Source organism: Capricornis sumatraensis, chromosome 14, assembly GCF_032405125.1.
Source record: "Capricornis sumatraensis isolate serow.1 chromosome 14, serow.2, whole genome shotgun sequence".
In the NCBI taxonomy this organism is placed as follows: domain Eukaryota; kingdom Metazoa; phylum Chordata; class Mammalia; order Artiodactyla; family Bovidae; genus Capricornis; species Capricornis sumatraensis.
Genome location: NC_091082.1, coordinates 63,258,388 through 63,281,639, shown reverse-complemented (window position 1 = coordinate 63,281,639; position 23,252 = coordinate 63,258,388). Strand labels below are relative to the sequence as shown.

The window sequence follows — 23,252 nt, the reverse complement described above, 5'->3', positions numbered from 1 at the left end:
AATTAAGCTAACATGCATGCCAGAGGAAATTCCTTGCCAGCCAAGTGGGCTGATGAAAGTGAAGAAAAATAGGGTATTTTAGAAAATCTGAGAATTTAGGAGAAAATGGCAGAACTTGGGTATACTGACAAACACAGGAAACTGTTGTGTGTCATCAGATGCTGGAGATACAGTTCAAGTTAAAAAGGGAACATTTTCAGAAAAATTAGCATTCTGCTGACTATGAGAAAGACACTGCTAGGAGTTGAACTGTGTGTTCTCAAAATTCACATGTTGAAGCCCTAATTCCCGGTACTGGTATCCTTACTGTAGTGTAGTAGCAGTGTCAGTTGCTCAGTCATGTCCAGCTCTTTGCAACTCCATGGACTGTAGCTCACCAGATTCCTCTGTCCATGGAATGTTCCAGGCAAGAACCCTGGAGTCGGTTGCCATTCCCTTCTCCAGGGGATCTTCCCGGCTCAGGGACTGAATCCAGGGACACCCACATTGCGGGCAGATTCTTTAGCATCTGAGCCACTAGGAAAGGTATCCTTGTAAGAAGAAGAGATAAGGACATGGGTAACACAGGCAGCAGAATGATCATGTGAGGACACAGAGAGAAGAAAGCCATCTCCAAGGTGAGGAGAGAGGCCTCAGAAGAAGCCAAACTGCCAACAACTTGATCTTGAACTTCTAGCTTCCAGAACTGTGAGAAAATAAATTTCTGCTGTTTAAGCCACACAGTCTGTGGTATTTTATTATAGCAGCTCTACCAAACTACCACAGGCATGAAATTGGGGGACAGACATGAGACCCAGAAAAAACAGTACTGTTGGTTAGGAACCAACTTAGTGAACAACTTCAATAGGTAGTAAGAGCTAACAAAAAGTACAGTGACCCTAAGGACAGAGGATAATAGAGGATAATGTAGTGCCTGGCAAGGAGAATGAATGAAACACTGCCAAGAACACATGGCTGAAAGCACTGAGCCTGTGCCAAACTGAGTGACTGAAGCTTCCCCTAACCTGAACAACGAGGCAGAACACTCTGTCTCGTTTAGCTGTGACAAGTGCTAAGTTTTACCACCTCTTCAGGTGGTTTGCATGCCAAGATTCCCTCACATAAGAATGATAAGAGTGATGATGGTGATGATGAAACTATTTGAATCTCGTATTACAGAAATTTAGGTAGAAAGTGGTACAGGCACAGAAAAAGAAGAGACTAAACATTCCAGATGAAAGTGCTTCCACAAGTGTCAGCAATAAAGTGTCTCCAGACTAGAGGAACTGACGATGACAAAGGAGTGCCCCATTTAATCACAACTAGCGTTCTTGCCTGGGGAATCCCAGGGACGGGGGAGCCTGGTGGGCTGCCATCTATGGGGTCGCACAGAGTCGGACACAACTGAAGCGACTTAGCAGCAGCAGCAGCAGCAACTACAGAGGGCTTCTCTGGTGGCTCAGAAGGTAAAGAATCTGCCCACAGTGTGGGAGACCTGGGTTCGATCCCTGGGTTGGGCAGATCCCCTGGAGGAGGGCATGGCAACCCACTCCAGTATTCTTGCCTGGAGAATCCCCACGGACAGAGGCGCCTGGAGGGCTACGGTCCCTGGGATCACAAAGAGTCGGACACAACTGAGTGACTAGGCACAGCACAGCAACTATATCAAGGTATATAATTCTCCCCTTAGAAGTCTGTCTGCCTTTAAGTGGAGCTTCAGAAAGCCTGACAAACAGTTGGAGATATGTGGATAACACTTAAAAAATCTCCATTATCTTTTTTGGGTTGTTATTCTCATTGATATGTTTCATTTAAAAAGAAAAGAATTTTTCACAGTTGAGCGGGGAGAGGGAGAAAAAGGTATAATAGTAAAATAAGTAAGCCCTCCAGAGTATTATTAAATAATTAGATTTGGTCATTTCCTAGCTAAATGCTAAATGGATCCATGAGTTCATGAAACAAGAATATGAATAACTAAGTAAATATAATTATATTTTATGCACCCCAGAGGAGAGGCATTGGCATCTGACACAGCTTTAGTTGAAGTGTTTGAAACACCCCCAAGTTACAATGGCTCAGCTTTCCTAACCTAACCTATTTTAAACACCTAAGACAATTATAATTTATTTTTATTGCTACCTAAAAAAAAACTTAAATTATTATCAATGAGCAGCAAAAGGGGCACAGAGAAGTACATTTATTTTCTTGTCTAAATCAGATCCCCAAACACAAACTGTGAAGCCTATTTTAAATATAATCTCAACATGAATTCAAGTAGTTTAAAAAAAAATCAAAGATGGGGACTTCCCTGGCAGTCCAGTGGTTGAGATTTCACTTTACAATGGTGAGGGGAGTGGGGTACGGGTTCCATCCCTATTTGGAGACCTAGGATCCCACATGCCTCATGGCCAGGAAACCAAAACACAGAAGCAATACTGTAACAAATTCAACAAAGGAAAACAAAGAGATGTGCCTCTCATTGTAAATAGCTATGGGAAAGTTATTTATTACCACTCCTTCCAGAGAAGGAAAAGGAGTTCTAACTTTATTCTCCTACACAGATAAACATAAATCATAACAACTGGATAAGAGGTAATTGGCGAAGCACTGCAGAAAGTTATATGAAATATGAAAACTCTCACTTAAGAGCATAACCATTTGTCTTACTAAGTCTGAGTGAATTAGCTGCAGGGAAAAAGAATACTTAAAAGTTTAAGAGGAGGGAAACTTCTAGTTGAAAGAGTAGTTCTGAAGTGTCCTTTTTTGTTGTTAATTGTATGTGGAGAGCTCTAGGGACACTGTACCAAGTTTGAGATACAAGTATTCTTATGATTTAGTATTTCTGTTTCTGAAAAAAGAGATGCCCACATAAAAATCAATTTTTATATCCATTTATCTTACTTTTCTTGGACTGGGACAATGGAATGCTTTTTATAGATCAGTTCATCAGGCAATATGCAGGTTCACCCATCAAGTTAATTTAAAAGTGTTTACATGCTTTCTCCTTAATAAACTGAAAGAGAATGAATGGCAGAAGCAGATATGATGGTAGAATAAAATGGTGGAAGCAATGAAGGATACAAATGCATTCCAGCTGATTAGGAACGGTGAGAAGAGCAGAGCTTTCTAAAGATGAAGGGCAGCTGAGGCTTGGGCATCTGGAGCTCTGGCCCGTTTTCTCTATTTGTTATGAACTGTTTCAGAGCATGGCAAATATTAATGCAAGGAATCTGCTCGTTCCTACAATGTGTGCTTTGTAAGAGGCAGGATCAAATTTTATTAATCCCTGTTCGCAGGAAAATAAAACAATGCCCCAAATCTCAAGGCACACTGAGGGTTATCAGTGTTAACAGACGCTTCAAAGGAAAAGTGAGGCAAATATTTTCATATCAAAACTCCTTCACTATTTGTTAATGATCACATCATTGTAGCCTATAACAAAACTAACAGTAACCTGGCAGAACACTATGACAGTTGAAACCAAATAGTCCAAACTGTGGCTGTGAGTGGTCTCTACAGGAAAGGAACACGAAATATGGTTCCATTAAACATGAGCCCTTTCCACAATGCACGTAACGGTGCGTATGTTAGATTCATGGAGTCAACAAAAGCCTCTGTGTGGCCTCATTGCTAATTCAGAAAAAGCCTCTATTTGGGAGATTACATTCTTGTTTATACACAGCAACAATCGCCAGAAAGAAATAGCAAACGGCATGAAGAAATCAGAGGTAAATTGCTTTTAATACAAATGTTCTTTATAGTTTTGCTCTAGTGAGAAAGTTATTTTCAAACAGTTAAGTTCAAATCCATGGTTACAGATATGGAGTTCTCAGAGGGAAAAATATTAAATCTCCAGATAAATGAATTTACCTCTAGTCCATGAAAAGCATGATTTGTGAGAGGCAAGATCAAATTGTATTAACCCACTTTGGGAGAATGGATAGTGGTCCATCATAGTATAATATATAGGTAACTAAGAGCCTAGAGTTTTCAGAGGTAGGCAGTTACCATGGTAACATATGGTCTGTGATGGCCCCCTCTCTAGGAAGGTTAGGAAGATGATTTTGGTGTGAAAGAGGATGATGCTAGGGTAGGACTTGGTTTTCAGCCACTAGAGCCCTCCTCTTACTCTTATTTCCCTTACTCTTACAGTCTCTGCCCTTTTTGTTTATTCAAATCTCTACGATTAGAGTAAAATGGTAGTGATGGTGGTGATTTCATTAGGACAGAGAGAAGCAAACTGTATGAACTAGCCATGGATGGCAAAATATTTAGCAGCTGGTGTGATTTTGCTGCTACTAGGAAACCTGAGCTTTTGTTGTTGTTCAGTCACTCAGTCGTGTCCAACTCTGAGAGACCCTGTGGATTGCAGCACGCCTGACTTCCCTGTCCTTCACCATCTCCCGCAGCTTGCTCAAATTCATATCCATTGAGTCGGTGATGCCATCCAACCATCTCATCCTCTGTCGTCCCCTTCTCCTCCTGCCTTCAATCTTTCCCAGCATCAGGGTCTTTTCCAATGAGTCGGCTCTTTGCATCAGGTGGCCAAAGTATTGGAACTTCACCTTCAGAATCAGTCCTTCCAATGAATATTCAGGGTTGATTTCCTTTAGGATTGACTGGTTTGATTTCCTTGCAGTCCAAGGGACTCTCAAGAGTCTTCTCCAACACCACAGTTCAAAAGCATCAATTCTTCAGCACTTGGCCTTCTTTATGGGTCCAACTCTCAGACATTACTACTGGAAAAATCATAGCCTGAGCTACCAACTGAAAATTCTGAGCACAGGTCAGTATTATCATCTAACGTCACTAAACTGTCCTTAAAATAAAAGTGTTTTTGGAGAAAAGATGCATTTCTCTTGGGTAATCACCAATAAGACTTTGAATGTCCTTAGCCACCACTCTCTGCGTTCTTAGAGTTCAGTTCTTTGTCCCTCTCCCTCTCCCCCTTGTCCTACAGCCTCACAATCCCTATCTGCCCTCACTCTCTCTTTCACTGGTTCTATTCCATTATCTATCATGTTAACCACTCTCCTGCTACAAGCCTTCTCTCTCTGACCCCGTGGGTGTGCTGGTGTTAGAAGCTACCAGTCCAACAGAAATGACTGTTAATAGTTATAAATTGTGTGCCAGTTGTTAAATCACTGGTACCTTGAAATTGGCCATGGCGGAAGTATTCTACCTGGAAACTGGCAAAAGCTTAAATCAGAGTTTCACCCTTTACTCCTCCTTCTCATGCCCCCAAAGGTCTGACTTATTAGTGCACCACTGCCCTTTTGTCTAATGGTGGGACACCTCAGCTACAGGTGAAACCACTTAACCACTTTCTTCAGGTGTACATTTGGACTGGTGGGTGTTTCTAGAGAAACTCCCAAACAAGTTGTAGACTTTTGCCATTATGAATTCACGATCTCCAACAATTCAGCCCAAGAATTCTTTTGTGTTTTCTGTTAGTTCTTCCATTCTCTACAATATCTAAAAGTTTGTCCATTTTCTTTAGATCTCTAGCTCTACTACATTCCCTTGATTCTGGATGCTGCTTAACAGAAATAAGAGAAACCTTTAAATGGAATAGGAGAATTCAATTTCTTTCATCCTTCCCTTCCCTTCCTTAACCTGCACATTTGCCTTTTTTCCCCATCTACTCAGTCCCTCCTGCTGCGATGGAAAAAAAGTACATTCTTTTATCTGAGGTCTGTCTCTGTTGATATATATCTAATCTTTAGCTTTTTCTCTTGTGGACCTTTCCTTCTTATTTGAAGATGAATGGTCTGGCCCCTGGATACCAACCGTCATCATTCCTTGAGCCATCTCCTATTTCTTAAACATACCACACTCCCACCCCACAGCGTCCGCACATTTCCTTCAGTCTGAAGTGCTTTATCATTTCAGTGCAAGAAAGCTTTACCTAATCCCCTGGGTCAAAGTCGGGTTCCTTTGCTCTCTGCTCTTCATATATCTTTATTACATCCCTTCTGAGCATTTGTCTCACTTTATAATCGTACATCTATTAAGGCATGATTAATTAATATCTTCTGCACAATATAAACTCCATGAGTTCTGGGAGTTTTTTTGCTTTTGTTCAACTTTGCATTCCCTGGGCCTAGCACAGTGCCTGGCATGTAGTAGATACTATATGAAGACACTGATTCATTGAGGGAGTTTTAAGCATTTAAAGCCATCTTCCCCATCCTCCAAAATTCATCTCAACCTCACATCTTCTGTACTTATGCTCTGGCTTGCTGGCTGTCATCCTCTGTTATCACCCTATGCTAAACTCCTTAGAAGAAGTTGTCTCATCTTCCCTTTTCCATTGACTCACCTCCCATTTATTCCTTGAATCATTGGTTGTTATACATCATCACCCCATTGAAACTGCTGTCACTAAAGCACCTCTTTATCATTAACTGTTGCATGACATCCACTTCCACTCTCAGTACCTTACGTGAACTCTAAGTATCCTGGTTAGTTGTTCAACTTCTTCCTTCTTGAAAATATACCTTTTCCCTTTGCTTTCACACTTCACACTATTCTGGGTGTTACCTTTCCAGTCTCACTAGCTTCTACACCTCGGCGCATCTCTTATATGTTAATGAATCTATCCTCAACTCTTTTCTCTGCTCCTCTGAAAATTCACCAACTCCCAGAGTTCAAATACTGATGACATCCAAATGCCTACTTTCAGCTCAGATCTGACTTCCCTTTCAAACCTACCGCCTATTGGATAGTTTTATGTACTTGGATTTGAGATTGTGGATATACACCATGAGCTTAGCATGTCCCACACTTAACTCATTATCCTCCATCCTTGTAGTTTGTTCTTTGCTTGCCTTCATAAAGTGATTACTACCAAGTTGCCTAAGTAAGAATCCTTAGAGTCATTACTGACTCTCCTTCTCTGCCCTAGTTCAGTTCAGTTCAGTTCAATCGCTCAGTCGTGTCCGACTCTCTGCCCTAAGCTCTCACTTAATCACTAGAATCTGTTGATTCTATCTCATGAACATTTCTGGAATCTGTCCACATCTCTTTAATACTAGTCTGGTCACTTATTAACTGGATTAATGCAACCACTCTTGAATTGGTCTGTTACCAATATCTAATCTTATCCATTTTAATCCCTTTTCCACACACCAGCCAGAAAAGCCTTTCTAAAACATAAATCTGATCATTTGTGTCTCCTATTTAAAACTTCAATCCATTCCCCTCCCACCAGGATAAAATCCAAGCTGCTTTCCATTGGATTACAGGGTTACATGGCTCTGTACCAGCTGTCTGGCCCCTGCTTATCTCTCTAGTCTTCCATCTATTCCCCTCATTCCCTCCCTCCTCAAACTCTATTTTCCAGTAAGAACTGTATTTAGGTCTTGGACAACTCGGTCTATTCTTATTGCCTCTGAGCCTCTGCATATTCTCTGCATGGAACTCCCCTCCCCCTGCCTCCATGTACTCCTTGCTGTGCTACGCTGTGCTTAGTCACTGCTGCTGCTGCTGCTGCTAAGTAGCTTCAGTCGTGTCCGACACTGCAACCCCATAGACAGCAGCCTGCCAGGCTCCGTCGTCCCTGGGATTCTCCAGGCAAGAACACCGGAATGGGTTGCCATTTCCTTCTCCAATGCATGAAAGTGAAAGTGAAAGCGAAGTCGCTCAGTCGTGTCCGACTCTTAGTGATCCCAGGGACTATAGCCCACCAGGCTTCTCCATCCATGGGATTTTCCAGGCAAGAGTACTGGAGTGGGGTGCCACTGCCTTCTCCGGTGCTTAGTCACTAGACATGTCCAACTCTTTGCGACCCCATGGACTGTAGCCCACCAGGATCCTCTGTCCATGAGATTCTCCAGGCAGCAATACTGGAGTGGGTTGCCATGCCCTCTCCAAGGGGATCTTCCCAACTCAAGGATCAAACAGAGGTCTCCTGCATTGCAGGTGGATTCTTTACCGTCTAAGCCACCAGGCAAGCCCCCAATGTACTCCTTAATTCCTGCTAATCCTTAGGTCTCATCTTAATTCCTCTGAGAAGTCTTCTTGTATAGCTCCTGGCACATAGTAGTTATTCAGTAAATGATCTTTTCCCTCTAATGTCCTTCTTTCAGTTTAATGTCAGACCACAGTTTTAATATCATTCAAGTTATTTTGCCAATAAAATATAAGTAATATAGGCTATTTTATTTTTTTAAACATTTTATTATGATGATATACCAAAAGAATATTTTGAATGATACGATGAACTTTACTGCTAATGGGGCTCATCATAACTGTGCCACTTGTAACACTGTTCCAAAAAAAAATTAACTGGAGAAAAAAAGATGTGCTCCCCAGCTTTTGGAGAATTATCCTCAGGAAAGGTTTTCACAGCCATAGAACTAACATATTATAGTACTTCTGTTATATTTTATTCTTCTAATTCATCTTTTTTTCCCCATCTTTTTGTTTTTATCAGAGCAATGACCACTAAATAAACGCCTCTATGTTTAAAAAAGCCAAATTTTTAATATGTCATCATCACATAAATAGTCTATTTGAAACATAAGGAGGCATGAAATATTGAATTAAGTTATATACAATGTTGAATAACTGGCAGTTTTTGATCAAATGGCGCCAATGGTAAAGAAGCTGCCTGCCAGTGCAGGAGATACAGGAGACACAGGTTCGAACCTGGGTTGGGAAGATCCCCTGAAGAAGGCAATAGCAACCCATTTCAGTATTCTTGCCTAGAGAATCCCACAGAGAGAAGATCTTGGCAGGCTACAGGCCAGAGGGCTGCACAGAGTCGGATACAATTGAAGCAACTTAGCATGCATTTGACCAAGGAGAATGGTAATTTAATCAATTTAACCTAATATAATATGTGACTAATGTTGAATAAAAGTATGCAAAAAAAAGAATAATTATAAAGGTTATATGTATATTTGGACTGCAAGGAGATCAAACCAGTCAATCCTAAAGGAAATCAGTCCTGAATATTCACTAGAAAGACTGATGCTGATGCTGATGCTGAAGCTGAAGCTCCAATACTTTGGCCACCTGATGGGAAGAACTGAGTCACTGGAAAAAGACCCTGATGCTGGGAAAGACTGAAGGCAGGAGGAGAAGGGGATGACAGAGGATGAGATGACTGGATGGCATCATCGACTCAATGGACAAGAGTTTGAGCAAGCTTAGGGAGTCAGTGATGGACAGGGAAGTCTGTGGCATAGTCCACGGGGTTGCAAAGAGTCGGACACAATTGAGGGACTGAACTGATATATATATACTTGAATATGTATAGGTACATTTATAAATTCTTATGCTGTAAAGAAATATCTATTTTCTTAATATGTTCTTATATTCTTATTATGTTCTTATTTTCTTATATTCCTAAGATGATCCCACAACACAAAAGTTAACTTGTTTGAGTCACTGAGTTGCCTTTAAGAATCCAATAAAGGCTATATATTGTCTCACTAGGAAACACAGGATGCTTAGAAGGTTATATAAAGAAATTCAAATTTCTAGTGACTCAGAGTCCATGAAGCCAAGATCCAAGTTTAAAAAGTTCTCCATAGCAAAGTTTTAAACAATAAGCTAACAACTGAATAATGATATTCAACAAAATTTGCCTTCTTGTGAAAGTGTAACATATTCATATATTAGTAACCAAATGATTTTTCAAAGTAAAGTCTGATTGGTAAACATATTTTCTCATTTTATTTTATTTTATTTTATTTTACTTTAAATATTTGCTTGCAGTTTATTTTGGTTTTTCTAAATAGACATTCACATCTGTAAACAATAGGATTTTGGTTTCAGCCCCAACCCCCAATTCCTTACAAGTTTTTGCTCTCATACATTGGCTAGAACTGCCATTTGTTCTTTAGCTGCTGAGCTGTGTCCAACCCTGTTGTACTTCATGGATTGTTGCACACTAGACTCCCCATGGGATTTCCCAAGCAAGGATATGGGAGTGGGTTGCCATTTCCTTCTCCTATTTTCTCATTTTAGCCTGGCTGGATCATAGGAACAGAAGGAATATCAGAATGATTTAAAGTCATGTTAGTAAATTAAAAAAAAAAAAAAACACCAAAAATATTCCTGATATTTAGTATCACACAGGTTTCAGAAAAATAAAGTTATTTACCCAATCCAATGTGCTTTATCGATAAATCCTCTTATCAACACACAGAGCTCACAAGTTATTTTTTACCTATAACTGTTGTGTTTATTTTAAAACCAGTCAGTTGACTGAAATTACTGTTTACCCAGTTTCTTTGAATTAGAGGACTGATTCATTTTGAAGGGTAATTAAATGAGAACATATCCATTTGAAGACTATATGATCATATACAAATACTATAAAAATAATTAAAAATTTTTTAAAAATGGATTACTTTCAACAGAAATTCTTTTCTTAATCTTATACAGGTTGAGGATAAGAAATCATGAGTTCAACTTTTTTGCCTATTCCATACTGTAGCTGCCTTTCTCTTTAAATGTTCCATCGAATATGGAGCTTTGGTCTGTAAGTCCATCATTTCCTAACATTTCCAGTTGCCCGCATATGCTGCTATAAAGATGGCATGATGACTCACATCCTTACCAGACTCCCACTTTCATTATTCAGTGTAACACCTCACCCTCCACAACCTCTCACAGTTGCAGTCTATCAGAATCAGGAAAGGGGAGGAGGGACCAGTAGTGGAACAGGCCTGAGTTCTTTTTCAAAACTGTAAGCTGCTATGAAATCCATTTAGTCGGTTGTGACTAGCTTTTTGGTTTGGGGATTTGGAAGCGGAAGGAGAGAAGTTTAAAGTGAAATAGAATATAATACAGTAGAAGAAAAGACATCAGAGTTCTTCATACATTATAAGCATAAGTATCACTTCAGGTATATATGTGCGAGTATGTATGAATGTTTAAGGTCTTGATATAAAGGCTATTTCAAAATGCAGTTGTTGGTTAACAATCTTAAATTTTCATGTTGGAGATCTACCTTCTAGTCCCAGCACAAACCCTGAATACTGTACTATTTATGCCTTCCTTCTTTCAACTAAACCTCACATCCACCTCACAATCATGTTATAAATTAAGATGGTGTTCTGGCTCAGTGGTAGTAATCTGCCGCTAAGGCAGGAGCTATGGGTTTGATCCCTAATCTGGGAAGACCCGTTGGAGAAGGAAATATTCTTGCTTGGAAAACCCCATGGACAGAGAAGCCTGGTGGGCTACAGTCCATGGGGTTGGAAAGAGTCACATACAACAGTGACTGACCAACCAACAACCAAACAACCCTGCGGGTACTGTATCTAAGAAGAAGTACTCTCCTTAGAAAACACAAAAAACTAACAAAATACACAAAACAAAATAACAACCCTATTATTACTTTTTAAAGAATTCTTATCTATCTGTTTATGTGCAAATAAATCACTGTGGTTGCACACAGCACTTTCATCCCAGGAACAATCCATTCAGGTCATATTTTAGACTTGTTTCCTGACATTTTATGTTTCAGTGTCTCTCAGATCTCATGTTTCCGGCTTGACAACTGTTAGTTACCTCCATCCTCTGAGGAGCTTCAAAATTATACTGGACAAAAGTCTTTCCCTGTTACATTTCATATTTTAAAATCACTTTCCTGGGTTTTTTGTTTTCAGTGATTTCCCCATCATTCTAGATTTCCCTTGAAAACATTTACCTGTACCTCTTAACGCTCTACTCTCTTATTCTTAGAAATGAATGTTTTATTTTAATAGGTCCCTACAGCATTGCCCCAGGTTATAGTACTTCCTTCTGACAGCTCAGGAACAATCAACTGAATGAAGCCTGTCTTTCAAACCTACCACCCACAAAATTCAGTCACCATGACCACTGGAATGTATTTTCAACATTTACAGACAAACGTGGCTTCTGCTTAGTCATCTGATCTTAGTCAAATAAAACAGTCATCAAAGGTTTAAAAGTCTGCATTTCAGGATGAAGACTTTAGAGGTCCATCTTTCTTAATGCCTTTGGAAGATTATCTCTTTGAATACAGAGTTCATTTGAAAGACAATGTAATCTTTTTCTCCTGAGTTACTTACATTCAACATTGAGTTGTTATTTTTGAACAGTTAGAATTTAGTTTAAAATAACTTAAAATTCAAACACAAGTCTAATGAGACACACACACACACACAAATGTGTTACAGTGGGCACTGTGCTAAAGGGAAGTCTATGTCAAAGCACATTTTCAGTCATGAGCCTCATAAGCCAATGGCTATTCTATCTTATAACTGCTTCATCCCAAATCTGTGGAATCATTTTGGCTCCTTTTTTCCTCTCACACCCATGTTTGATACATCATGAAGTCCTGTCAGTTCTCTTTCAGCATATGTCCAGGTTCCAACCACTTCCATTCTGTGTCTCTCCCCATTATGATCACCCTGGTCAGTCTATCATCATTTCTCACCAGGATTACTGCAAACCCAGTAATTACTGATCTCCCTACTTCTACTCTTACCTTCGTCTTGTCTGTTTTCAACACAGTGGGCACTGTGATCCTCCAAAACCTCAGACAGATCTTATTACTCTTCCACTCAAAATTCTGTAAGGGCTCCTCACTTCATACAAAGCAAAGCCTATGCCCTTACAGTGGCCTTATGAGCTCTCTAGCTTCCTCTCCTATTGCCCTTGTTTTCATTCATTTCTTTCCAGCTCTACACTGGCCTTCCTGCTGTTCCTCAACTTTACTTGGCATGAGCCAGCCTCGGGGATTCTGAATTAGCTGTTGCCTCTGCTGCAGTGCTCCTCCCCTAGACATCTCCATGACTAACTCATCTCTTTACCTTCAATGAGATCTACTCTGTTTAACAACTGTAATGCTTCTTCTCCCCATCAACCCAATCTTGCTTATTTTGCCCTACTTTTTCTCTTTTCACAGCTATTTATCACCTTCTGACATATTACATATATTCTTTATTATGTTCATTGGTTACTGCTGTCTATTTCCTTCTGCAAGAATGTAAAGTCTACAAGACCTGGGATCTTTGTTCAGAAAACAAATTTATATTTTTGTCATGGTTAGGTTAAGAAGATTTCCTAGAATATGCCAAAGGTACAAGAACTTACATCAGTAAACCGGTTCCAATTTTTTTTTTGAACGTACTATCTTGGTACTACCCCAGTGGTTAAGAATCTTTCTTCTAGTGCAGGGGATGTGGGTTCAATCCCTGGTCAGGGAACTAAGACCCCACAAGCTGCAGGGCAGGCAACTAAGCCCAGGCACTGCAACTAGAGAGCCTGCATCACAACAAAGAGCCAGCCCAGCCCCCAAAACAAATATAGATTTAAAAAACCTTTCTTGTAAAAGTGAGATAGCACAAAAAGTGGTACCTTGATACCACAATTCTCTAGATAGGGATTTCTATTTCAAGTTATTTATAAAATGTGTTTAAGTTTTATCAGACATGTGATAAGATGCAATATAGCCACATATATCTGTCAGGTGTGGGACGGAAATGGGCAGATCAAGACAGAGCTTTCCAAGTCCCTCAGAGAAAGGAAAGCACAGCCTAAGCAGGGTGCTTTTCTTTTCTTTAACTCATAATCAAATTTATTTAGCTTAGTTTTGTCAAACTCACAATTGAGCTTATTTGACTTAGTTCTGTAAAGGAAGAGAAACAAATTGGTAATATGATGGGCTCTGGTGAATTACTGGATTAATTATAAATATAAAAGAAGCCCCCAAATTAATTAAGATTATTATAAAACTTGACTGTATAATTTTTCTACATTAGGAAATTATCAACTTTCTGGCTATGATCATCAACAAACACCTCTAAAACTTATTTGATTCTTTCACCTAGTTTTTTTAAGTACTGTTTTTGCCCCCACATCAAAAAATAACAACTGGATTAAATAATTCACATCAAACAACAAAACAGAACAAAAACCAGAGAGAAATTAGGTATCAAACCAAAAACCCATGGACAACATCTACCATCAGAGATGGCCACTAAGCATAGCCATAAATTTCAAAATGTAAGTAGGTAGGAACAAACACCACCGCCATAAGTCCTGTATACTGCACAGTCATTATCTGTGTTAGCAGGAAGCAGAAGAAAGCAATGGGACATCTAACAGGAAACTCCTCAATAGACACAGGCATTGACTGGAAAGCATTACACTCCAAATCAAGAACATTCACTGAAAATGAGAATGACTGTACCCATCTTAAAATCCAGTTAAGAGTTAAGCACAAAAAGCCCATGGATAGACCTGATGAAGCAGGAGCCACGTAACGCCTTTCGACTTCAGAAACTAATTCACCTAGAAATCCTCCTCTGACAGATTCCCAAGCCAACAGGAAATTGGTGGGAAGGGTGCGTTTCTTGCTTGGCCCTAAATAATCTTAAAATAGATGGCAAAATCTAAATACTAAGTCTGCTGCTGTGGAAACCACTATCACAGCAGGCTCCTCTAGAGGCCCACTTGTAAGATCAATGTTTGTCTTCCTCTTGTTAGAATCCGAACCAGCCAAGGTTCACTCTAAGTCCTACAAGAAGATACAGCCACTATAGATACAGACCACCTTCACAGAAAATGTCGGAGAGAGACTAGGTCAGATACCACATCACCTTCAACACAGTCAGAATCCAGCAACAAACAGAGGGTTTTACATAATTTGCCATGTTACTCTGCATTCATGTTCCACCTTTATTATCTATAAATTCATATATCATACCTTAATGTTGCAAGCCTGCTCCATTAGCCTTCTTGCATTTTCCTCTGCCCTGTATCTCTTTGGAAGCTGGACTCTGAAGAACTTTAAGGCGCCTTCAAAATCAGCCTGCAGAAGATCTTCCTTTGAGGTCTACAAAACAATCATGAAGAATCGTCCATTACATTTTAACCCACATTCATAACAAATACATTGCAAAAGGAATTTCTATTTTCCTGAATGTAACTTTTATTGGCCAAGATCTAGGTGAGGTCCAAAAATTTTTAGGAAGAGATTTCTAACCGCTTTAGTATAAGCTGAAATAAGTCACCATAAATCCTAGAAGTGACAATGGAATTAATTAACAAGCTAACATATTTAACTTATATAACCTCTAGATTAGAATGATGGATCCTGGCAAAGCTAACCACATTATGGCTCTGGGAAAAGAAAAATGCCAGAAAAAGGAAAAAGTGTGAACTCTGGGACACATCTGTGATTTTAACTTGGTGGGCATTCTAAGGATTTTTTTTTTCCAAGCTGGGAAGACACAGATAGTACAATTAAACCACAGAAGAGTTATATAACAAACACCTAATGAGAGGATGACTTTTCAATTAATGACAATAGCAGCTCAAATGAAGAAAATAAGAAATTGTTCCATATCTTAAAGACTTAAAAAATTAAGTAAATGAAGCAAACCACTTAACTATTGAACTTCTTATGAAAGCTACTTTTGCAAAATTTACTTAAGAAATAACAACTACTTATATGCATGCACAGAAAATACGTGCATGCACAGAAAAAAGACTGAAAGGAAATAAAAGAAAATGTTTCTCTGAAGAGTGAGGTTATAGTTTTTCTCTTCTTCTTCTTTATATTTTGCTGTATTTCTTGTGGGAAAGATCATATAATAAGAAAGGCAATAAATGTTTCAATAAACAACTACATGTAATCATTGGCAAATACTGAGACACAAATTATGAGACTGAGGCATACTGGGTACACTGAAATAGGCCAAGTCAAAAAGAAATTAGGTGGTGTCAAAAATGGTAGAAAGAAATGATTAAAACAAAAAAATATGGTAGCTAGAAATCACAGAACTAAATGCAAGTTCAAATTTTACTTTATTTAAATTCAAATGTAAAACTGATTAACAATTACATTGAAAGACTAAAAGGAAGTCAGAGGAATTCTGATCATAATGGGCTGTCATCACCACCACCCTGGTCTAAGCCATTGTTGTTTCTCAGCTGAGTCATTCAGCAACTTCCCAACTGGTCTCCCTCTTTTTCCCTCTCCTTACAGCAGCTAGATACTTTTTCAGATCACGCTGCTCTTCTGTGTAAAGCTCTCCAATGGTCCCTACTGTGCTCAGAATAAAATCCAAAATCACCACCATTACCTGCAAGACCCTTTATGATCTGGGGCCCTGCCTTCCTCTTCAACATTATGTTGAATTGCATCTCTCTTCTTGATCTCAAGCTCCAAGAACACTAGCCTTCTTTCTGGTTTGTTTGGGTTTTTATTTTTTACACACTGAGTTCATTCCTAACTGAAGGCTGCTGCTTGTTATCTCTGTCTGGAATATTCTTCTCCCTCATCTTCATTATGATAATAACTTTTTGTGATTTAGATTTTAGCACAAATATAAGATTTGAGTTAGACCTTTTCTGAGCATTTAAATTCTTCCTCCTAGCCCATCAAGTCATTCTTCATCCACTCATTTTCTAGTTTTTCATTTGCTGTCATCCTAAAGAAAGGGGACTTATCTGTCTTGTTCTTTACTGTATTCACAGTGATAAGACTAATGCCTAGATTATAGGAGGTACTCAATTAAAATTTACTGAATAACTGAATGAATCCTCCTTTAGTCTCTCTTTCACTCTACATATACAATTTTTTCTCTCCTTCGCTTCTCTTTTAAATAGAAATGTAAAATAAAATATTAATTCACACAGCAGGCATTTTCACAGGGGACTAGGTTGGCCCAAGTTTAGATTCATAAAGTAGTAATCAGAAAATAGAGCCAGGCTAACAGTGCCAAGGGAAAAAAACAAGCTTCAGGACACCTCAGACTTATTTCCTCCCTCATAGATACTGAAAGATGGTGGCAATAAGTAGTGGAGAGAATATTTAGCAGGATAAAGTGCTATCAACTCACCTTAACTGGGAAAAGCAGTTACTGGAAACAAATTCAGCCCAAAAGTGGGCTTCTTCAACTGAAATATCAACTGCTGAATTATTGAGAAAGCATCCACCTACCAGTTATACCAGACATACCACATCCTATTTCACCTGTAACACTGGTTCTGATGAGTATCTCTTTGGTAATTGTTGGGAAAATTCAAGACAGGCTGCTTATAGAGTTTGTAGGGAAACAGGACTGGTAGCTTTCTTCATCATTCAAAACCTCTAAGCGCACCTTTTCTATTGTCAGTGCAACTAACCTCTAGTTACCTACAAACAGATGACCCAAAATGGTGTGCAACAGTCTATCGCCTGCAGGCGGCATGGTTACCTAATTTTCTAATACTGCCCAAGGCCTAGTTTCAAGTCCAGCTTCTGAGATCATACAAAAGAAGAAAGATACAGCCCAACTGAGATGAAGTCTCTGGAAACCAGAATTCAGAGTACTCTGTGGCTGCCCTTTTCAAGACACCACTGGTGTTAGCGAAGCTCCAGATTGCCTGAAAATGTGAGTTGCTCATTTGTGTCCGACTCTTTGCAACTCTGTGGACTGTAGCTTGCCAGGCTACTGTCCATGGGATTATCCAGGCAAGATACTAGAGAAGATACTTGTAGCCATTCCCTTTTCCAGGGGATTTTCCTGACCTAGGGATTGAACCCATGTCTCTCGCACTGTAGGCAGATTCTTTACCATCTGAGCCACAGGGGAAGCTTACTTCAACCATCAGTTCAGTTGCTCAGTCGTGTCCGTCTCTTTGCAACCCCATGAATCGCAGCACACCAGGCCTCCCTGTCCATCACCAACTCCCAGAGTTCACTCAGACTCACATCCCTCAAGTCAGTGATGCCATCCAGCCATCTCATCCTCCATCGTCCCCTTCTCCTCCTGGCCCCAATCCCTCCCAGCATCAGAGTCTTTTCCAATGAGTCAACTCTTCGCATGAGGTGGCCAAAGCACTGGAGTTTCAGCTTTAGCATCATTCCTTCCAAAGAAATCCCAAGCATACCCACTATTAAAAAGTCAAAAGATTAACAGATGCAAATTAGAAAGGAGATGCAGGACTTATTTTGAGGGACAAATTGATTTTTATATTTTGGAGGGTAATTAGAAGTATTTTCACAACCTAGATAATCACGATGGTGTGATCACTCACCTAGAGCCAGTCATCCTAGAATGTGAAGTCAACTGGGCCTTAGAAAGAATCACTATGAACAAAGCTAGTGGAGGTGATGGAATCCCAGCTGAGCTATTTCAAATCCTAAAAGATGATGCTGTGAAAGTGCTGCATTCAATATGCCAGCAAATTTGGAAAACGCAGCAGTGGCCACAGGACTGGAAAAGGTCAGTTTTCATTCCAATCCCAAAGAAAGGCAATGCCAAAGAATGCTCAAACTACCGCACAATTGCACTCATCCCACACACTACTAAAGTAATGCTCAAAATTCTCCAAGCCAGGCTTCAGCAATACGTGAACCGTGAACTCCTTGATGTTCAAGCTGGTTTTAGAAAAGGCAGAGGAACCAGAGATCAAATTGCCAACATCCACTGGATCATGGAAAAAGCAACAGAGTTCCAGAAAAACATCTACTTCTGCTTTATTGACTATGCCAAAGCCTTTGACTGTGTGGATCACAATAAACTGTGGAAAATTCTGAAAGAGATGGGAATACCAGACCACCTGACCTGCCTCTTGAGAAATCTATATGCAGGTCAGGAAGCAACAGTTAGAACCGGACATGGAACAACAGACTGGTTCCAAATAGGAAAAGGAGTATGTCAAGTCTGTATATTGTCACCCTGCTTACATCATGAGAAATGCTGGACTGGAAGAAGCACAAGCTAGAATCAAGATTGCTGGGAGAAATATCAATAACCTCAGATATGCAGATGACACCACTCTTGTGGTAGAAAGTAAAGAGGAACTAAAAAGCCTCTTGTTGAAAGTGAAAGAGGAGAGTGAAAAAGTTAGCTTAAAGCTTAACATTCAGAAAACGAAGATCATGGCAAATGGATGAGGAAACAGTGGAAACAGTGGCTGACTTTTATTTTTGGGGGCTTCAAAATCACTGCAGATGGTGATTGCAGCCATGAAATTAAAAGACACTTACTCCTTGGAAGGAAAGTTATGACCAACCTAGATAGCATATTCAAAAGCAGAGACATTACTTTGCCAATAAAAGTCCATCTAGTCAAGGCTACGGTTTTTCCAGTGGTCATGTATGGATGTGAGAGTTGGACTGTGAAGAAAGCTGAACGCCGAAGAATTGATGCTTTTGAACTGTGGTGTTGGAGAAGACCTGAGAGTCCGTTGGACTGCAAGGAGATCCAACCAGTCCATTCTGAAGGAGATCGGTCCTGGGTGTTCATTGGAAGGACTGATGCTAAAGCTGAAACTCCAATACTTTGGCCACCTGATGCGAAGAACTGACTCGTTGGAAAAGACCTTGATGCTGGGAGGGATTGGGGGCAGGAGGAGAAGGGGACGACAGGATGAGATGGCTGGATGGCATCACCGACTCAATGGACATGAGTTTGAGTAAACTCCAGGAATTGGTGATGGACAGGGAGGCCTGGCGTGCTGCGACTCATGGGGTCGCAAAGGAGTTGAACATGACTGAGTGACTGAACTGAACTGATCAGAAGTATACATGGGCTTCAGCCCACAGCGTCGTAAAGAGTTGGACACTACCAAGTGAACAAAAAAAGACCTCTGTCTGTGTACCCGGCTGCTCTGGGTCTTAGCTGCGGCATGCAGCATCTTCAGTCTTCACTGCGGCATGCGGCATCTTTAGCTGCAGCAGAGGAGATCTAGTTCCCTGACCACCCAGGTCCCCTGAGTTGGGATCATGGAGTGTCAGCCACTGGACCACCAGCGAAGTCCCAACATGGCAACTTTTATACTTGAGTCTTTAACTTCTTTTAAGAGTTACTGAGTTGGCCAAAAGGATTGTATGGGTTTATGGAAAAACCTGAATGAACCTTTTGACCAATCCAATATAGTCTCTCTTCAGTGAGTAATCAATCCTTGCAGCAGTCAACAACAGAGGTAAAAATGGGAGAAAAACTTTCCCATCTGCTTTTTCATTCTTTCCTTAAAATTAATGTTTTAAGGAAGTTTACAAATTAAAAAAAAAAAAAAAACTAGGATATAGTTTGACAGCATTAGAAATCTGATCAAAATTAAACCTTAAATGGCTACTGGAGGGAGAGTGGGAGCATTTGGCTATAGATGTATGTCAATCCTTGGCCTGAGAGTCCTCCAGTTTCACCATGCACGGGGCCCAGAGTACCAGTACTGAAACTATAGCCAACACTGACATGTTATATAATGATCTGATAATAATTTCCCATGTCATATAAAAGAAGAAAGAAAAAATCAAGGAGGACAGGAAGATTCTAAACATGAGTAAAAGCTTCTCTCCTCTTTCTCCAAATTTCACACACTTACAGAGGAGGATGAACTCTGGCTGTGTGCCACTGTTAATACCATTTTGGGAGTGTTTTTCCCACTGAAAAATTCAGTGCAAGAGTATCACATTTTCAAGTGATTAAAAAAACAAGAGAGAGAGAAGAAGGCAGGGTGGGTGGTAATGAACAGTTCTAACATTTGAGTGTTAGCTCCAGATGCTTCTATTCCAAACCTCTCGCTGTTCTCCAAAGACACATCTTTTCTTTAAAGGCCTCTATCAGCAGCAAAATCTAGATTTGATTATTTTAGAGGATTATTTGGAGAAAAAAATGTAGGCACAGTTCTCTTTCTCACCTTCACTATATTCACCACAAATGGCTTTTTCTTCCTTTAGGCATAGAGTCTATCAGGATTTCCATTCCATTGAGCAAAGTTTTTAGAGGTCTGAAAATCATTTGGAAGTGCAGGCTTTAGAAGAGGACATTATTTAGCTGGTATCTAGGATATCTGTATCCCTTGCTTTGGTATTTTAATTTCACCAAAGAAACGTATGCTTGGTGGGTCTGCACACAGAATCTATGTCTTGTGGTAATATCTAAAGTGGAACACTGGTACTCGATTTATTAAAGGGAAATTATTCTTTACTAAATGTACCTTTGAAGGACCATAAGCAAAAATTCCAAATGTGCTTGGTGTTCCAGTAGTTTGATGGTCCCTCTGTGCCTCAGGGAACAAAATATAAGGCTCAGAGTTCAAATCCACAACACTGTCTTGGTAAATCTTGGTTTAATTTGATCTGTTTCATTAAGAAAAGTAACTGGCCTCATATGAAAAAAATACTACTTGGATCTTAAATGCAAAACAGGGATTTGCATGTGGTTAGCCCCTACATAGTCATATTGAAAACATGACTGAAAACCTAAACTTCAGTTCCTTCCCTCACTGGTAATGGAAAGATTACAACATTGCACGTGGTAGGATTCCTCTTAGGACCACCCTGGGCAGATTAACAATCGATCCCATATCATTAGGCAGTCCAATAACACAAGGCTGAACAACTGGACATCCCCCTGGTACACACTAAACTCTGAGCCATAACTCATTGGATAGCTGATCCCAATTCATAGCCATATTGCTCATTAAAAGGCATGTGATGTGATTTCTCAGAATGTAGAGTACCCTAATTCTATCAACAATCTTTTAAGCTGTGTAACAAAGTCAGAGATTTCCAAATGGCCCTACAGATAACTCAGCATACACTGTTCACATAGACTGTAAGTGGCTCTACGACCTGTAATGTTTGAGCCCAGAATAACGTGAGGGCTGTATCTACTTGGGTACCTAACTTGGCAACCAAGCCAACTTTGTAAAGTTGCAACATATAGACATCTATAAGCCCCCCACAGATCTGAACCTTGTGAAGACTATAGCTTTTACTGTTGACAATCATTTTACACTACAGGCAGTTTAAAGTCATCCCTGATGCAGATGTAGGTATGAGAGACATTTCCTGTTATCAATTTTATGTTTCCCCTCAAAATGCTGAAAATGTAAATGCCAAAGAAAGGCAGTACCAGATCACTGTAAAGTTATCAGTGGAAGCCTGTGAGACACAAAGTTAAGCAGTCTGTAAGGATATAGAAATGCATTAGATAAAAAACTGATTCCTTAAAGAGAAGCAGATCATTTGTTGAAATATATTTTAGCACTTTTCAGTGTCAAAGCTCCTAAAATGCTTTTTGTTTCACTGTTAAAAAAAAAATTCCTTTTTAATAGAATCATGATTCTTCAGTTTTCTCCTTTATTAAGGAAAAAAATGTGACTCAGGGAAATAAAATTCAAGTAAGCACTGATGACCTCACCTGGGCATTGAAACACATATTTTGAGCTTTTCTTTCTTAAATTACAAAGGAACTGTATTTCTCAAAAATACCATCCCCTTCCCTATAACTGTATGCTGGTCACTGCATCCAACTTCACCTTGCAGTGATAAATAGACTTTCTTCAGGGTGAGAAACCCATCATGTGCACAGCTACCTAACATGCCTGTTACAATGATATAGGAGAGATCCTATTTATTTGTAAATAGGTACATTAAGACTGAGTTAATACTTATAAAGATAAGTATAAACAAAGACGAACTATACTAGAGGGAGATATGTGAGCGAGAGAGTTAAATTCAGTCAGGTCAATCTTGCACTTCTGAAAAGACTCAAATATGAGAGAACCAAATGAAGGAACAGTCTAGAATGGTATTAAACTCCATTGTATAAAATAGACAAAGTGAAATTATTCTTGCCTAATTACCAAATAATGGTATAGGACTACTGTAGACCAATTATATTATAGAACAGTTGCTAGGTATAGTTCTCAAACTGCTAAAAAGAAACCCTGCACCAGTGATTGTGGGTATTTAATTTTAACCCTTGATAGGAAGTGAGGAAGAGTGATTTTTTTCTCTTCTTCAGGAAATGAAATTTTTTTTAAAAAGCAAATCAGACTTCCCAGACTCAGCACAGACCCAACAGCCCTAAGCTATTTCCAGATAAACAGTTCAAACATTCCAGGAGAGAAATCTGTAATTTCCTAATCAATGATTCTTAGGGAATAAAATTCCCTACTAAAACAATCAAACTGGACACCAAATAGAGAGGTTAGAAAGCAAACCACACATAGTCTAGATAAGTCACAATAATGTCTGTTGTAAAATTTAACCCTTTGGAGACATAAATAACAGAATGCCTTCACCAAGCACTTGGGTATCCTGCTTTACTGCTGAGCCTGGCCAGCCATAAGACCTTTTTCTTTTTGCTGCCAGAGAGATAATGCCACTGATGTGGGCTCAGAGAGGAGAGCCATATCTCCTCCAGTCAATTAAGGAGTGGCGTGGACCAGGCTCGGACAGAGCCCCAGGGCAGTGGCCACTCTGCACTTCCTTCCCAGTAGAGTGGGGAAGGAAATAGGAGACCACAAGCCTCTTCCGGGGATACAAGGAATTCTCA

The 23,252-nt window shown here is 39.7% G+C and overlaps 1 protein-coding gene across 3 annotated transcripts in view; it reads right to left on the bottom strand.

Moving 5' to 3' along the window:
• The window catches only part of RABGAP1L (RAB GTPase activating protein 1 like), a 721,006-nt gene that overhangs the window by 133,470 nt on the left and 564,284 nt on the right, over positions 1-23,252 (bottom strand). For all 3 annotated transcript variants that reach the window (XM_068986467.1, XM_068986468.1, XM_068986469.1), the window contains one exon: positions 14,675-14,803. In XM_068986467.1, coding sequence (XP_068842568.1) covers positions 14,675-14,803 — 129 coding nt within the window. The remainder of the gene's footprint in view (positions 1-14,674; positions 14,804-23,252) is intronic.